Raw genomic sequence first — 16,324 nt, forward strand, 5'->3', positions numbered from 1 at the left:
TGGTTTCACTCTGCCCAAAACCTTAACTGATATGCAGATACTTAGGGTTTTCTCCCAGCAGTTTTCAAACCAGAGTCCAAGCATTTTCCTACCGGATCAAAACCACATTGCAAATGTTTAAAATCAAAGCCAGCAGAAGAACTGGATTATACGTGGCATTTACAGTCAGTTATTTTAATAGCAGTATTAAAATTATTTTATGGCTGCATTTTAATAGTGAGAAGTAGAGTCCATGAATGATTGGAAATAGTGTGGTACTAAATAAATTCCCAGATCTACCCTGTGTGAAATAGCAGTAGAGCAGGGTCTCTGCAGTGGTCTGTTCTCAGGTGGTTAAGCAATGAAGAGAAAGTACATAAGCAGACAATCTGCTGTTTTATGGTGATTATAAAGTAATGATTAATAGCACATAAATGAAGTCTGAAAAATAAGTTCAGATTCAGCTCAGTATATTTCATATACTTTCCTTTAATCTCTGCATATTCCATTTCCAAGTGCATAAGGATAAAAGCAGGAGTAGAGTTTAACACCTTTTAAGTTTTAGGCTTATTTCTTTAAGTCTAGTTAGAGTCATAAGCAGGCATCATCCCAACTAGCACAGGATTTTATGTAAAAGAACTCAAACAAGAAGAGAAGCAAGCAAACCCCCAAACATTACCCTAAAGAAAATCTCCATGTGCCACCAGCACCCACATTCCCTCAGTAGGGTGCGTGCCAGGTCTGGGGCACAACCATCCATGTTTTTGCTGAGCAAATTCCAGCCAACTTTTCCAGACAGTCAACAGAGTGGAAACTGTTCCAAATAATGGGATTTCATGTCTAAAATGCAAAACTGTGCCTCACATGTAGTTTCCATCATCTGATGCAAGTTATATTTTTTTCAGACCTTAACTCTGACATTTTGTTTGTTAAAGCCTTCACCTTATATTTAGGTTCATCTTTCCTTTAAGCAAAAATCTGAGGATGGCTCATGCACATTATGGATCCTAAAGTTTAAAAATACCCATTTTAGCTATTAAGGCCTCAGAGTAGTTTGTAAACATCTGGATGGGAGACTTAACTTTGTCTTTTTAGGGAAAAGCTGAAGGCATAGCCTCTCCATTATCCCTGGAGGAATGCAGTCTGACACTGCTAGGAAACTGCTGGCCATTCAGAAGATTTGGCAGGATTTCAAACGAGCTCCCTTTTACAAGTTTTCTTAATTTTACTTTTTTTCTTTTTTTTTAAAGAAACTGCCATTATCACTGGTGCTATATTCTTGTAAGAGGCATAAATTTTTAAAATGTGCCAGAAAATGTGTATCATGTTTCTAAGTGTACACAGAATGTCGGGCATAATTTAAATTCTGTATCCAGTTTGGTTCTAGACATTACTTGAAACAAGGTATCACATAAATTGCATTTACCTTAGCATAATTCTGTGTAAAATAAAGGTATAGCTCTGACTGTTTCAGCAAATAAACTGTGCCATGTCCATTTTCCTTTCCTAAATACTCATCTGAAATTTCTGGTTATCCAGAGCAGATTAGAGCATTCCTTGAAACACAACCACTGTATTTCGTACCTTAGATGACATGAGGAAGAGGGAGCACTTCAGGATGCAACCAGTATAACCTCCTCCTCCTCCTCTCTGGCACCTCTACTCACCACACTGTGATGCACTAGAAAACCCCTCCTTTCTAATGCAGAAATGGACCTCTAGATGTGCCCTGCTGCTCCCTCTCAGGGGAGGGGAAAGCCAGTGACCCCAGAAAGGAAGGCAGGTAAAGGACAGAGCAGCAGAAGTGCACTCTGGCTGCAGTGAAAGGGAGATTAAAGACCTCTCCAGGAATCCTAATGCCACCTGTCACAACTCTGCCCTGGCACACTGACTCACACCTGACAACACAGAGCAGCTCTGTGCCCTGCTCCAGGCCTCGCTCACCCACTGTGCGGCTTCCTTACGTGAGCAGGGATGCCCGGAGCAGCAAAAGGTTCTGTTCCCTGAGGTACTGCTGGAGGGCACGGAGTTTCTGGCCTTCTTTTTCCATCTTCAGACGGGAACTGTCTCTCCTCTGGAACACTCTCACTTTGGCAGCCTGGCGCTGGTTTTGCTGTTTATCCTGCTCCTGGGCTTCTTGTTCCAGCGCTTCCTGCCGTGACTGCATTCTGCTCCTCAGGAAGTCCTACATAAAGACATTGAAAACTGCACAGTCAGCCTTCATGCCAAATTTCATCCTCACTTTTCATCTCTGTGGTCCCCAGCATAAAAAGGACATGGACCTGCTGGAGTGAGTCCAGAGGAAGATCACGAAGATGCTCAGAGGGCTGGAGCACCACTGCTATGGAGACAGGCTGAGAGAGTTGGAGTTGTTCAGCCTGGAGAAGACTCCGGGAAGACCTTAGAGCACCTTCCAGTGCCTAAAGGGACTACAGTAGAGCTGGGGAGGGACTTTTTACAAGGGCATGGAGTGATACGACAAGGGGAAATAGCTTTAAGCTGAAAAAGAGTAGGTTTAGATTAGATATTAGGAAGAAATTCTTTCCTGTGAGGGTCGAAAGGCCCTGGCACAGGTTGCTCAGAGAAGTTGTGGATGCCCCATCCCTGGCAGGTTGGACAGGGGGTTCTGAGCAGCCTGCTCTAGTGGAAGGCGTCCCTGCCCATGGCAGGGGGGTTGGGACTAGATGAATACAATCCAAATCATCCTACGATACTATGATTCTCACTAGTAGAAGTCAAAAATGGATATAATCTATGGAAATTCATTCCTTGCATGCAGAAAGACTCCTTTTATGGCACAGATAGGGAATTTTACTTTCCACCTTTCATCTTTATACACATGTCAAAAAAATGTTACCCTTTTTTATCTCTAAATGATATAGTTATATTGGATGTAAAACAGGTGGAAGACAAATACTCCAGATAGTGATAATGCTGGAAACATGGCAGAAGAGGAAAATAACTTCTGGAATTGCCCTTACCAGCCTTTCTTTCTCTTGTCCACAGCTCCTTTCATTGCTTTCTGCTTGCAACTCCTCTCTCTGCAAATGCTTTGTCTTTAAGAACTGAAGTCTCTGCCTTGCCTTCCTCTCCTCCTCCTCTCGAAAGAAGGATTCCTTCCTGCTCCTCTCAGCCCCAGCAGCCTGGAGCAGTGCCATGTGCTGCAAAGCTCTCTCTTTGTGCTCCAGCTGTTTCTCCAGCCCTTGCAATGTTCTCTGACGCAATTGCTGCCTGTTTCCAAAACAAAATTTCTCAAATTTCTCATAAAGAAAGAGCAATAAAAAAAGAAAGACAGTGCATAAGACACAAAGCAGATATTCTGGCAATCCGTGCTCAGTTAATATTCCAGAACTCTTTGTTAGGTTAGGAGGATTAAACCTGTGTCCCAAACAGAGGTAGCAAAATCCCCAAATGGGCTGGTGCCTGATGTCAGCACTTGTGGTCTGACAAGAGGATTAAAGGGAATTTGCCCTTGGAGATAATGCTGTGTACCCACTCCCTCACACCTCAAGCACCAATTTTATTCACGTTAAGGAACCACTGTGACTCCTCTGCAAAGTCCAGAATAAGCACAACATGGGATGTGCAGGGACTGAAGGAGAGCAGCAGGGAGCAGATGTTACCAACCTTCCAACATTTAGCACACAAAGCAGTCAGTTCCCAGCATCACCTCTGGCTGTCCCTGCGCAGCTGGCGGCGGATGCCATCTGCCTCCTGCCGCTGCTCCCTCTTCAGCTGCCTCTGTTCCTCTTGCCACCTTTTGTGCTCAATCTTGGCTCTGTTGAAGTCCATCTCTTTCCACCTCTCCTGAGATGCAGCACTAAGGATTGATTTCTAAGATAAAAAAACCAAACTGACCCTTAGTCCCATCAGTATACTTTTCTAATGCAAACTGTAAACACACAAAACCAGAACAGCCCAGTTCCAATGTCACTCCCGAGGCCTAGAAGCTACAAAGGCTCACAAATACTGCGGTGTTGATTCCTATCAATGAAAAAGCTGAGAATGATGCTAAAACCTGTAGAAAACATTAGGTTTAACCAACAAAGAGGCACCTGAAATCCAGTTTTAAGAGTTCTCCATAGGTCAGTAGGCTGTGCTGTTCTGGTGTTGAGCCAATGCTTAAAACTCCCCAGTCTTTGGGTCAACTTCTGGACTGGATGGAAAATCCAGGTTTGGACCACAAAACATACTATATATTCCTTACTAGATTTTATTAGCAAAAGAAATACCTGCCCCCCTCTGGCCAGACCCAGAACATTCCCGGAGCTCTCTGCAGGTGGTCCAACTCTTCAGCTCCTGTTGGGTGAGATTTCTACCAACGCTCCAGCAGGCTTTGTGTTTTCTTCAGTAGTAGCTTCATTCCAATGCTGTAGTGCTGCTGATTTGTGTTTTTAAATGCGCTGTTCCATGTACAGAGATGAAGGAGCACCTACAAGGCCTCTTTTCACAGCCACAGTGAAATATTTATTTGTTTTTGTACTCCCTACAGTGCCCTTTATGAGGGAAGTGCAAGTAAACACCACTGTAACTTCAGACGTGTATTCCAGTTTACATTGCTAGAGCTGTTTGGGGTTGGAACAAAGTTCCCCCAAAATATTTTCCTCTGTCAAATGCATCCTCCTTCCTCCGATTCCCAGGTGCAGTTAGCATGCACCTGATATCAGCTGCTGCTCTGCAAACAGAATGTCTCCTTCCAGTGCTTTCCTGAGGACAACTTGAATACCACAAGCTGGAAAACACTACAGGACTTTCAAATAATGCTCCTGCCAGTCTTACACAGCATTTTGACTGGTTTCCCTTAACACATTGATCTGCATGGCTTCCCAGGGGCTGTAAACAGCTTTGTTCTCCAGTGTATTGCTAGTCTTAGCAAAAAAAATGTACCTTGTGGGTGTTTGTGTTTAATGACACACACAAGGAGAGATCAAAGAAAGAATCAAAGGTGTTTACAGGTGGGAGGTGAAAAAATGATGTTTTCCAGCAGGTAAAGTACTGGTCTAAGGATCAGGAGACTTCTAGTTCCACCCCTGCCCTAACATGCACTCTTTGCTATGGGACTCAGATGACTACCTAAACTTTCTCTTTTTTTGCTTTCAGTATCTGTAAAAGAGAAACAATTTTTTTTGCTATCTAGTAGAGCTGGCTGAGAAGTTTAGTTAGAAAAGATTAGATCTAACTTAAAAAAACATTCTGCCAAAAGTGCTGAGCAAAACTACCACAAGTGCCCTGTCCTGTACAACATGGGTTCCCAAGTGGAGTCCTTAAATTTCTATTTATACATAACCATTATTCTACACAGGCATCATTTTTGTTGCAGCAAAAACCTTTGTGAAAGATCAAAGGAGAGAACATTCTCACATGACATAAACAAATCTCCTCATCCTAAGAACTAAATCTGGTTTGGACCAAATACTCACTGTGATGCTTTTGTCTTTTAGAAGATTTGGGAGATGTGTGCATCTCCCAGCCCGCAGGTTGGTGGTACTGTGTGGTCTCTGCACACAAAGGGCTGATCTGATGGTCAGGCTGTCTTTCTCCAGTGATTGATTCACTTGGGCAAAGAAGCTCTGGCGCCTAAAAGGAACCAAGGCACTGCTTCCCACGGAAGGGCTCCTCTGGGAATGCTGGACTGGAGCTTCTGCCACTTGGGACTCAAAAAGGCCTTTCAAATAAATTAGGACAAGGACATATGAGAATATAGGAAGCTTATAAAAAGAAAGCAAATTAAAAGAACAAAAGGTCTGCTCATATAAAATATATCCGAGCAAGGATTTTACAACATTTTCCTCTGAGGTAGTGGGACATTTTTTAGTCTCCACAAAAGAGGTTCCAGCTTTCCAGAAACAAGCTTGCAATTGCATTTAGGCACGAGTTTTGCCTGGGAAGACGAGATCACCAACTCTTCTTACAGCTTCTCTGGTTAAAGGATTGTTTACATGGTACCTCACAGCAGGCACGAGCTGCTCTGAGACAAGTAAAAATGGTAAGTCTTTTGATAGGGCAAAGCCTGAGCTCTACATCCTGCTGAGAGACAAGAGACACTAGCATGGGCACAACCCTGCTAACGCAGCTTTTGGGTAACTCAGAACATGAGCAGAGTTTGCTCACACCTTTCTGCCAAAGACAGGGCAGACCTGAGTGGCAGCTGTTGCATGGAACACCAGCTGGGAGGAAATACGCATTCCTGTTTGACCTTTCATTCTCCCTCTTCCAGCAGTGCCACAAAGCAGTAACAGAGAAAGCTTTAGGCTTTCAGAATCCTCTCTTAGATCCTGCAAGTGTCACAAAGCTGAGAGAACAGCAACAAATTGATTAAAATCATTATCCAGCCCCTTTTGGCTGTTAAGGGAACAAATTTTACTCAGTGCCGTTACAAAGCAATAATTTTTAGCACAGGTAAGAGGGTTGCTCTGCGGAACAGTTCTGGTGAGATCTTGTTGCTATACACAGTCATAGTTAATGTTACATATTAAGTTTTAAAGGAATTTTTTATTTATACTGAGCTCTATGAGAGAGACCCCAAAAGCTACTGCAGTAGCTGAGCTGTAAAACCCAAAACTCCCAACTTCCATCTGAAAATTCTTTCACCTTGAGAAGATGAATAATTTCTCAAGCCATAGCACCATTAATATCTACATATAAAGATACTACATAATGGTGCTATGGCATTATGGTATTTTCTTTTGAAGCACCAAGAATTATGGTAACAGATCTTATACCTGATGCCATCCCGCACTGATATTATGTGCTAAGTCTTATGTTTGGGTGAAAGAGCTACAGTTCCAATACCATGCTCATGTTCAAAATTAGCTTCAGTTTCAGTATCTTGCTGTCTGCTCTCTGCTTCTTCCTTGTGATCTGTCTCCAATAACCAGCTGTCTGTGTTGACAGCAGCATCAACCATAGCATGAACCATCTCCCTCTGAGGGCCCTAGAAATAACAAGAAATGCAATCATAATCCAGACCTGATAAGGAAAAGAATAGGTTCGTTTAATGAATTTACAGCATAAGATCTTAAGTTGTAACTAAAGTTTAAGAGAGAATGAAAAAAAAACAAATTTTGGGGGACGTTCTTTATTAAAGAAACACCTCATAGCTAATTTCTGATCACTTCCTGAGTTTCTCTATGTCTTCAAATGACCTAAAGTACTTTGGGTCCAAACTGGTACAAAAGAGATCAGGCCAGAAGAGCTCTGGCTGAAAGACAGCACTGCTTCTGGCACATGCCAGAATTTGGATTCTAACCCTTGCAGAGCAATGGAGATAAGTGTGGCAGGAGCTGGCGCACAGGAAGCTCCTCCTTACTGATCCTCACCCAGTGCCCTGCTCACAAGCACCAAAGCACTTGCTCAGGATTACATAAGCCTCTTGTGGTCCTTGATTGGGAAAGGGAACACCTCTAACAGGGTGGAGCAGTATCTTAATTGAATTATGCAAGAGACTGCCTTGGTTTGGAACAATCCTTACTGTAATCCTTATCCAGTGTCAAGTCTTCTGACACTTTTTCCTCTTTTGCCTTACCTCCTTCACACAGAAGCAGAATGGAGAGGAGCTGGGCTATGCAACACTTCTCATATTCTGCATCCATGGAAGAGGTTCTAGAAGCCTGCTCCAGCCAGGGACAATGACAGATTATAGCTCGTACCCCAATCAAAGAATCAGAAAGACAGTGCAAAGTCTCTCCATTCTTTACCAGGCAGGCATAAGGACCAGGCCTTAAACCTCTAGTAACTGTTTGGTACCATGTGCAGTAAAGTTGAAGTAACAAAGCAGATATTTATACAAATAGCAGACCATATGGTATCAGAAGAACCAGGGTGAAGCATTGTTTACCTTCTCAGTTTCTATAACCTCATGGTCCTCCTCCAAACAAGACCAAACATCTTTCCCAACATCTTCTGTGACCAAACTCTTCCCTCCCTTTTTCTCTTCCTCTCTAGAAACACTTTCTGAAGATGAAATCCTCAATTCAGACAGTTCCTCTTCTATTTTCTTGCTGAGCTTTTCTTCAGTCAAACTTCCTCCTGGGATGAAGGCATTTTCCTGCTGCACTTTGCAGCCTGCAGGCCGTGTGGGTTCCCAGGCTCCAAGGCAGCACTGGGGAAGAGAGGTACATCCCCAGCTACACTTTGCACAGGGATGAGTGGAATACAGAGCCCCTGGGCAGCAATCCAGGTCCAGGTGACCCTGTCTGTAGTGCCCTGAGGCTCTATAGCCCGGTGTCACAAGGTATGGGTAATCCACACTTGAATCTACCACCATCTGCCTGGCTGCTAAGGGCATCTGCAGCTCCAGGATGATGCGTTCGCTTAAGGGCAGGGGAATCCTCAGAGCCTGGGCAGAAGACACCTCCTTAGTCTGCCCATTCCAGAAATTCACAAGCACTCCTCTTTCATTGTGTGCTGTGCATATTGGGGGAAAAAAAAAAAACAAAGGCAAGTAATGTATTAGCAGCATGTCAGTCTGTGTGATTTATCTCCCAGAGAGCAGGACGTAAAAGTAATGACTTGTGTTTCAGACAGTTTTGTAACAACTTCCATGATTTTATTCTTTATAGGTTTAAAATTTGACTTTCTTCTGAATTTCCTGTGAGGAGACAGCAGATAGAAAAAATCTCACTGGTCACAGTGGGTGGGATTTTACCCTGAAATAGCTGGAAAGCAGACTAACAGATAATCAGGTGAATTTTTGCCTTGTGTTGGGAGGATGCTACCCCAACCCCTAACTTTTTAGGAAATTTTCACCCACAGAACAAAGCAAAGGTAAATTCTGCGAGCTGCGTTAACTCTGACCCTGAAAAAGTGGCTCAGTGCCAATGATAAAAACACGATGAAGAGAACCCGAGCAGCAGGAGGTCAATTATCCGTGCCGGAGCCTGTTCTCCTTCCAGCACAGTGACCAGCACCCATGGTGAGCCTCGTGCTGCTAAGAAAACCAGAACACCCAGTACCTAAAGGTGCCTCCTTGCTCTCCACAACCCTTAGCACAGTGCCAGGGCCAAAACGTTTGGCTGGAGCCTCCCATGGTGCCAAGACTCTGTCCCCTGGAGCAAGAGGCTGTCGCCGGGCATCTTCGTAGTGGAGAATGTCATAGAGAGGTGTTTCCTGCAGGCCGAGCTGGACCTTGCCCTTCAGAACACGACTTTGGTCAAACTCAATTAAAAAGCCTTCCCTGGAGCCCTGCAAGAGTAAAACATGTGGTTTGCAAGGCAGACAGCTGGGTCCAATTAACAGCCAAGCTTAAGTGCTAAGAGGGAAGTGGCAGAAATCCCAGGAAGTGGAACATGATCTCAGGATGCAGCTTTCCTCCTCTACCAGGGCTTCACTGTACTGTGTCCATACCACTTTAAAAGTAAATAAAAAGCTGGGGCTTAAGGGCCTGACAGACTTTTTTCTTCCTTCCAGTTCGGACTTAGATTTTAGTAAGAACACAGTTAGCAAGCTAAATCAGAACTCTACCAGGAAAACCTCTCATCAGAAAAAGGAACCAAAAGAAACTGTGTATGATGCAGTTCACTACAATCAGACGGAAAACAAACGGTAAAAAGTCACAACTGTTATAAATTTAAATACTTTAACTGAAGCCTTCAGCAGTGGGTGAGGGCAAGATCTACTGCCAAAATCTCAGCCTTCTTTGCAGATCTTTGAGTGCACTTACACAGATAATGCTGTCAGCTCCTACTCCAGCTGATGCCACTCATGCCTGTAGCTGTCTCCATCTGTTCTACCCCACACTGGAGCTTACAGACATCCTCACCTATACTAGCACCAAAATTTATTTAACTAACCTGCAAAATGAACTTGATTTTTAAAGAAAACCTGCAGGGGGGATTTTCCATCTGGCATTCAAAATCATCTCGCAATTCCCAGAAATGCAGATGGAAAAGAATGAGGAAAGCTCTCAGTTTGGTAAAGAGGAAGTGGACCCTGGAGACAAATATTTTGGATTACTAGCTGCTGTTTAGCTAACCAACTCTGCTGCTATGCTGGGCAAAAGTACACAATAGGGATAAGGGACCCATTTTGTCTGTCTCTGACTAAAACTCACTATAACTACAAAAATGGATTGATCTCCAGGCTGCTCTTACTTGCAGGGCTCCTCACAGCAAACAGCCAGTCAGCACCAGGTAACAGATGAAAATAGGATGTGCAGAGGCAACAGTGGCTATGAAGCGCACGGTAACACTGGAGGGCCACCCCACAGACAGGGCTTGGGACTGGTGAGGTACGGGAAGAACAGAGGAAAAACCATACATGCCCTCTCAGCCAAGTTCCCAATAAATGGTTACCTTCACCTCCTGGACAATGTGGCCCAGGTAGTAATAGCCATCAGTTTCTCTCCTTGCCAACACACGAGCTCCCCTCAGGACGCGGGAAGCCTCCGGGGACAAACCCATGAAATTCCTTTTGGTTGAGGACATCAAGGCCATGCAAAAGGGACATGGGTTCCATGCACAAACGGGACAGCTGTGGAAAACAAAAACACAAGAAGTAATGAAAACCTTGGCAACAGATACTCTGCAACTTACTGCAGTGAAAACAAACCAAATCAATGTGGAACACACCCCCCACTCTGCAATAACTGTCTTAGTTTCCCAGCTTTTTCTGTGACCCATCTACAGATTATGAGCTTACTGTGTTACTGGACATCTTGGCAGCAGAGAGCCACAGGAATCTCTATCAGCTGTGTGACAGCACTGGACACGTGAGATGGACGTGGAGCTTACCTGGAAGGGGGAAGGAGGAGATGGAAGCAGAAAATGAGCATGATTTTTGAACACTTAAATCCTTAAACAGGAATATTGTTCATAAAGTTGAAATTTACTTTCACTTTATTACTTCTCTCTATAAATCTTCCACCATATCTTGTGGTACTATGCTGCTTATCTGTAAATTCATCACAAGTGGCTTTGATTTTGAGAAATTAAGTTCAGAAAGAAGGAATATTTTAAAAAAAGGTAAGAACTATATGATAAACCCCTCCTTGTGCTGCACCTGGTTTCTATTCAGCTGCTAGGGTACATAGCAGGGGTGGGCAGCCCGTGGCCACATGTGCACTGCTGCTGCTGCTTACACAGCTTCCAAGCTCCCCTGGCAAGCAAAGCTGAAAGGTCAATGAAAGGACCTGAAGTCAAGGAAGAGTGAAGAAGGTGGGGGCTGAATTTAGGGGGACAAAGTTGCCTCTGCAGGTCAAAGCCAGCAGCAGAAACGTCTGGCCTGAGCAAGATGGGAAACCTGAGATGCTTGAGAACAAGGACACAGGGAACAGAATGCCAGGGACTGCAAGAAGGCAGAAAGACAAAATACAAGGCAGTTGGAAAGTGGAGCTGACAATAAAACTATGAACTTTATATCAAAGCATTCAGCTTTTATGGAAAACCATAAACTTGGTATGGAGCACCTTGAAAGCTTGCAACATGTTGGCGCACGTGGTAAGTAAAAACAGTGGTTGAATAGTTTGCTGCTATTCCCTGTAACCGGCTGCTGAAATTGCATTAGAGCTCTTACAAGGCTCAGAGGAGCAGGGAAATCAAAATCCTTTAACTACAAGGCCATTCACTGCTGTTTCAGCTGAGGATGTCAGGTGTTTGGGATGTTAGCAGACTGAGAAGATATTGTTACTTATTTAAAATGCCTTCAGGAGGGTCGCAGAAACTCTTCTTTGTGGAGTGTTATCCAATAAAGATTCAGGAGGAACTAACAAGTATGGATTAATCTTACATTGGCATCATACCTTGTCAGGAGGAGTGGGGGGGGGTCTGATTCCTTGAAAGGATCCCCCTGATAGTCTGGCTACATTCTTCATTATTTTTTACTTGCTTCTGAATGTCCCAGAAGGCATACCACATTGTACTACTGGATGCAACTGGTTCTCCACAAGAAGTTGGAAGAATTCCTCCGACCCTTGCTCTGGCACATGTCAGTGAACAGATCCAACCACCGGCAGGGTGGGTTTTCCATCATCCTCAAAGTGTTGCGGCTGAAACCAGGCTGCAGCTCCAGGAACACTGCCGAGCGAGCACTAACCGGGCAGGTGCACCGTTGTAACGCCTGTGGGAGCTGCAAAAAGGGAAAGAAGAATAAAACCCTCTCAGGTGCGCAGGTCTTCGCTGAGGCGGGACAGGTGGGAAATCTGTACTGGGTGCTCCTATTCTGAAGCGTCGCCCCTGCGTTCCCGCTCCGGCAGCCGCCCCACAGAGCGGGAAGAGGCTCCGCCCCCGCCGCTTCCTCCGCGCCACCCCGGCCTGAGGGCGAGTCCCGCTCCCCGGCCCCGCCATGGCGCGCGTGCCCCGTTGCTGCGCAACCCCGGACAGCTCGGGCTGGGAAAGAGGGACGCGCTGCTCCTGTAGCCCCTTCCTTACAGACCAGCAGCTGGAACCGCCTTCTCCCCCCGCCCCCTAAAAGGAGCGGCTTGGCTGAGGAGGTCGCCCCGCTCTGCGCCCTCGTGGGCGACGCCAACTTTTGGGAGAACTCACGGAGAACCTGCCCTCGGTGCCGCCCCGGCGCTCCCAAGTGCTGTGGGGAGTGAGGAGGCAGATGTGCGGGGGCAGTGTGTGGTGTCTCCGTGCCCTGAGCTGCCCCTCCCGAGCGCCCCAGCATACCTCCCTTTCCCGGGATACCTCCTTTTCCTGGGATACCTCCCTTTCCCGGGATACCTCGGTGCTGTCTCCGCCCCGGAAGGCGGCGGTCGCGCCAATCGGCGGGGCTGTTGCTGGGCGGTGCGGGTGACATTGGGCACAGCCATGGTGGTGGCGGCGCTGGGCCGGGCGGCGGGGCGGCTGCTGCGGGCCGGGGCCGCCGTGCCCGGGCGGCGGCGGTGAGCGGGGCGGGCCGGGCAGCGGGGCGGGCGGGCCGGGGCCGGCGGGGCCCGGAGTGAGGCGGGGCCGTGCTGTGTTGCAGCGCGGGCGGCGGGGTGCACATCCCGCCGCGGTACCGGCAGTTCCCGGAGCTGACGCGGGCGCAGGTGATTCGAGGCGAGATCCTCAGCGGCTTCATGTGGTTCTGGATCTTCTGGCACTTCTGGCACAACTCGGACATGGTGCTGGTGAGGCCGGCGCGGCGGCCCGGGGCGGGGGGCGTGGGCCGGGCTCCGGCCGCGCTCTGACGGGCCTCTCTCCCAGGGACACTTCCCGTATCCCGACGCTTCGGCCTGGACGGACGAGGAGCTCGGGATCCCTCCGGACGATGAGGAATAGCAGCACACCGGTACGGCTCCCGTCGCCCCTCCTCGGCCCTGAGCGCGGCCCGCGGCTGCGGTGCAGCCCCGGGGCCCCGTGCCCGGCTCCGGCGCCTGCTGGTGCCGCTGCAGGGGCCCTGCTCGCAGCAGGCGTTTGTGCGCTGCCCGGGGTGCGCTGCCCACCCTCAGCGGTACCGGAGGCAGCGTCCGCGCTGCTCGTTGCTTTCACACACTTGTCTCGGGTGCCTGAGACCACGTAGCCCTGGTTTTGGCAATGTATTTGCCTGCAGTGTAACAACTGAGTTTGTTATGAGTTGTAGCTTACCTGGTACCAGTTCTAAATTATTTTCTTTATGCTGTTCTGTAGACCCAGCGTTATCTAACGTTGTCTGGAGAGATCTGTCCAGATGTCCCCTTAAACGTTTGAGGGTTTTGTTTCCATTTCTTTAATTACCGAGTCTTTTTTAAGCTGTTGTGTCACACATTACAGCTCTAAACCAATAGCTTCACCTACTGCTGAAGGCAGCGTTGAGGAGGTCCTTAGGCTCAACTTGGTGGGAAAAGGATGAGCGAAAAGGTTCTCAGGTTTCTCTTCTGTTACTTTCAGGTTCCTGGAACTAATTGAGATCCCTGGAACCAAATCTTTGGCTCCTGGGTCCTTCTGTCAATAAAACTGTAAACAAAGTCTAAGCTGAACTGGGTTTTTTTGGTTTTTTAAGTAGAATTTTTGGAAAATGACCATGACAGCTCTAAAGTTGCGGTACTTGAGTACACATGAGCTTCTGTAATGCCTGCTTGATAGAGAATGTGTTGGCCCCAAGAAATAAGGTCCATAAAAGCATAGGAGGTAACAGTCATCAATAAAGGTTCTGCCAAATAACCAATGAAGAGGTGAGGGGAAATTGCATAGAAGCAGGAGAATTTACCCAGAAGAGAACCCAGACCAGCTGGTGCCAGGCTTTTCCCAGGGTGAAGGAGAATTCCTCTTGGGTACTTAAAAGCTCAGAAAAGTAAATGTAAAAATGCCTTAGGGCTCAGCACAGCAATAAAGGAGGCAGTGATCCAGCTCAAGGAAGCTGAAGGGAGAGGGGTTACACCGCAGGAGACCCTTGATTGTATTATTTTCCTTCTCTTTCCCTTCCAGAGTTACATCCTCAAGTAACTTTCTGACTCCCCTTAGCCACCTTAGTTGCACCTCTCCAACTTCATGGAGAGGCGGAATCATACGTGACACAATAAACAATCTCCTTCAGACTTTTCCATGCAGTCAATCTTTATTATAGCAGTATTCTCATATTCACATCAAGTACATAGAACTTTTTGCCTTTCATATAATACAGAGTTCTTTAAATAACTTTACACTGAAATAGTTTTCTTCAATCTGAATTCAGCTATCAAATTTTAATATGTTTTAAGTCTCCATGCTCTCTAACCAAACTGGACAATATTTCCCATTGTACAAATTTACATGAGAAAAACTCCAAAGTACAAATGAAGGGACAACAAAAGTAAAGGGAGAAGGAACAAACAAGAAAAATAAGTTGTATTGGCAATTACAGGGGAAGCTTGAGAAGGAACAAAGGGGAGTTGCCATGACCCACGTAACAGGAAACCAAAAATAAACATTTTGTTATGAATTAAAAAATAAATACAGGTTTCAAAACAATTACTCCATTGTAGATTTTAAAAAGCAGCTATGGAAATCTACTAACACAATGGGTTGTTGTTTTTTTTTTTAAGTAACCAGACTGGACCTTCTACTTTGCAGTCATAAGCCCCTTGCAAACCTCTGGTGGTCAAAAAAAAAAAAAAAAAAGAATACAGCTGAAAGGAATGTGTTAGCACAGAGTTTAAAGTGGTGGGACATACATTTCATTGCACTAAGGAACAAACAAACAAAAGAAATCAAATCTGTATATAAATTTCCCTTTCCTCTCCTTATTACGTACTTTGCCTCTCATAAACAAGCCTCTGTATTATGAGGTAATGCCATTGTCTTGACTATATATAAAAATAATAAAGTTTAAAGGATATAGATCTGGGTATCTATAAACTTTAAACAAGCCAGTCGTCTCTTACTCCCCCCTGGGGTCCAACCACTGAGTGCTACCCCTTCGGTCACTGCTCAATGCATGGCGCTCTCCTGGGAAGCCCAGGAGACCTGTGCCCCTTTCCTAATCTAGGAAAAGCAGCCTGTGCTCAAGTAAGAAAAGAGACAGTGCAAGTAATGCACAACAGGTTACACACACCTACACCTGCTCCTGCAGAACAAGGCAGAGTCACAGAAGGCAACAGTGGCCAGCCTGGATGTGTGTTGGGGCAGGGAAAAAGGGATCCAATTAGGCAGCTGATGGCTGATTCCTTTTGCAATTGCTCCAGAAGGATGTCACTGCCCAGCCCGGGGAGACCCATCACTGCACCTGGAGTGAGGTGGGGAGGAGGGTTACACCTGGAGAATGGAGGGCCAGGAGGAGCACTGCACTTGGGAGTCAGGATGACCACAGAGCAGATGGGCTGGCTCGTGCATCCCAGGTAGTGGTAGACCCTGTTCTAGAGGCACAGGGGCAGTACTGGATCCCAAGAGGATTTCAAGAGTGGAAAAGAAGTAGGGGCAGGACTTTCCCCAGTCCCAACAAATGAGATTAGAACAGCAATGTTAATTTGGGTTGCCAACACATGCAAGTTGGCCACTGTCAGGTTTCTGTCAGTTGAGAAGTGTGGACAGGGGGAGGAAGGGGAGGCAGGTAGGACACAAGGCTCATGAAAGAATGATGTGCTTTTTTTTTTGGTTGATTTTTTTTTTGTGTGTTTTTGTTTTTTTTTCCTAAAGGTTCACAGCTTTGAATAAAAAAGCACATTTATTGCACTTACACTTTAGTTTAGACAGAGTTAATTTAAATTATGCTCTCACAACCCCCCACCATCCCAAAATAACCCAACACCCAAGTTTGGTCCGTTTTTCCCCCTAGACACAACATCCGTGCCCAGATGATGGGCTCCATTTCTTCTAATGTTCCACTGAACTCCCAGACACACAGATGGATTTTCTCTTCAACAAGGGTGAATACACAAATGCAACACAGAATGACATTTATCAAAACAAAACCTGACCATCTTCCAAACCCAAATAAACAACAAAAAAAGAAAACAGTTATTTTTGTGGTT

General features: G+C 46.0%; 2 protein-coding genes across 9 annotated transcripts; one reads left to right on the plus strand and one right to left on the minus strand.

Annotated features, from left to right (window-relative positions):
- Positions 1-428: 428 nt before the first annotated feature.
- LOC116443071 (trichohyalin-like) lies at positions 429-12,660 on the minus strand. Of its 5 annotated transcripts, none has more exons than XM_032106904.1 (11): positions 12,603-12,660; positions 11,717-12,042; positions 10,618-10,709; positions 10,272-10,449; positions 8,934-9,162; positions 7,817-8,385; positions 6,772-6,913; positions 5,400-5,644; positions 3,650-3,813; positions 2,961-3,210; positions 429-2,164 (listed from the first exon to the last, which is right to left on the minus strand). In XM_032106904.1, the coding sequence occupies exons 2-11, from the start codon at positions 11,786-11,788 to the stop codon at positions 1,940-1,942; spliced, it is 2,166 nt and encodes a 721-aa protein (XP_031962795.1). In that variant the 5' UTR covers positions 11,789-12,042; positions 12,603-12,660; the 3' UTR covers positions 429-1,939. The 5 variants fall into 5 exon arrangements, with proteins under 5 accessions (XP_031962795.1, XP_031962793.1, XP_031962797.1 ...); XM_032106902.1 differs by having other exon boundaries at positions 12,585-12,660; XM_032106906.1 differs by having other exon boundaries at positions 12,621-12,641.
- On the plus strand, positions 12,507-16,318 carry NDUFB2 (NADH:ubiquinone oxidoreductase subunit B2). Of its 4 annotated transcripts, none has more exons than XM_032106911.1 (4): positions 12,507-12,701; positions 12,883-13,027; positions 13,104-13,188; positions 16,129-16,318. In XM_032106911.1, exons 1-3 carry the CDS (start codon positions 12,520-12,522, stop codon positions 13,176-13,178), a joined length of 402 nt encoding a protein of 133 aa, XP_031962802.1. In that variant the 5' UTR covers positions 12,507-12,519; the 3' UTR covers positions 13,179-13,188; positions 16,129-16,318. The 4 variants fall into 4 exon arrangements, with proteins under 4 accessions (XP_031962802.1, XP_031962801.1, XP_031962800.1 ...); XM_032106910.1 differs by lacking the exon at positions 16,129-16,318 and adding an exon at positions 14,304-14,975; XM_032106909.1 differs by lacking the exon at positions 16,129-16,318 and adding an exon at positions 13,767-13,855.
- The last annotated feature ends 6 nt before the right edge of the window (positions 16,319-16,324 follow it).

The sequence above is a fragment of the Corvus moneduloides genome, chromosome 4 (genome assembly GCF_009650955.1).
Source record: "Corvus moneduloides isolate bCorMon1 chromosome 4, bCorMon1.pri, whole genome shotgun sequence".
NCBI classification, from domain to species: domain Eukaryota; kingdom Metazoa; phylum Chordata; class Aves; order Passeriformes; family Corvidae; genus Corvus; species Corvus moneduloides.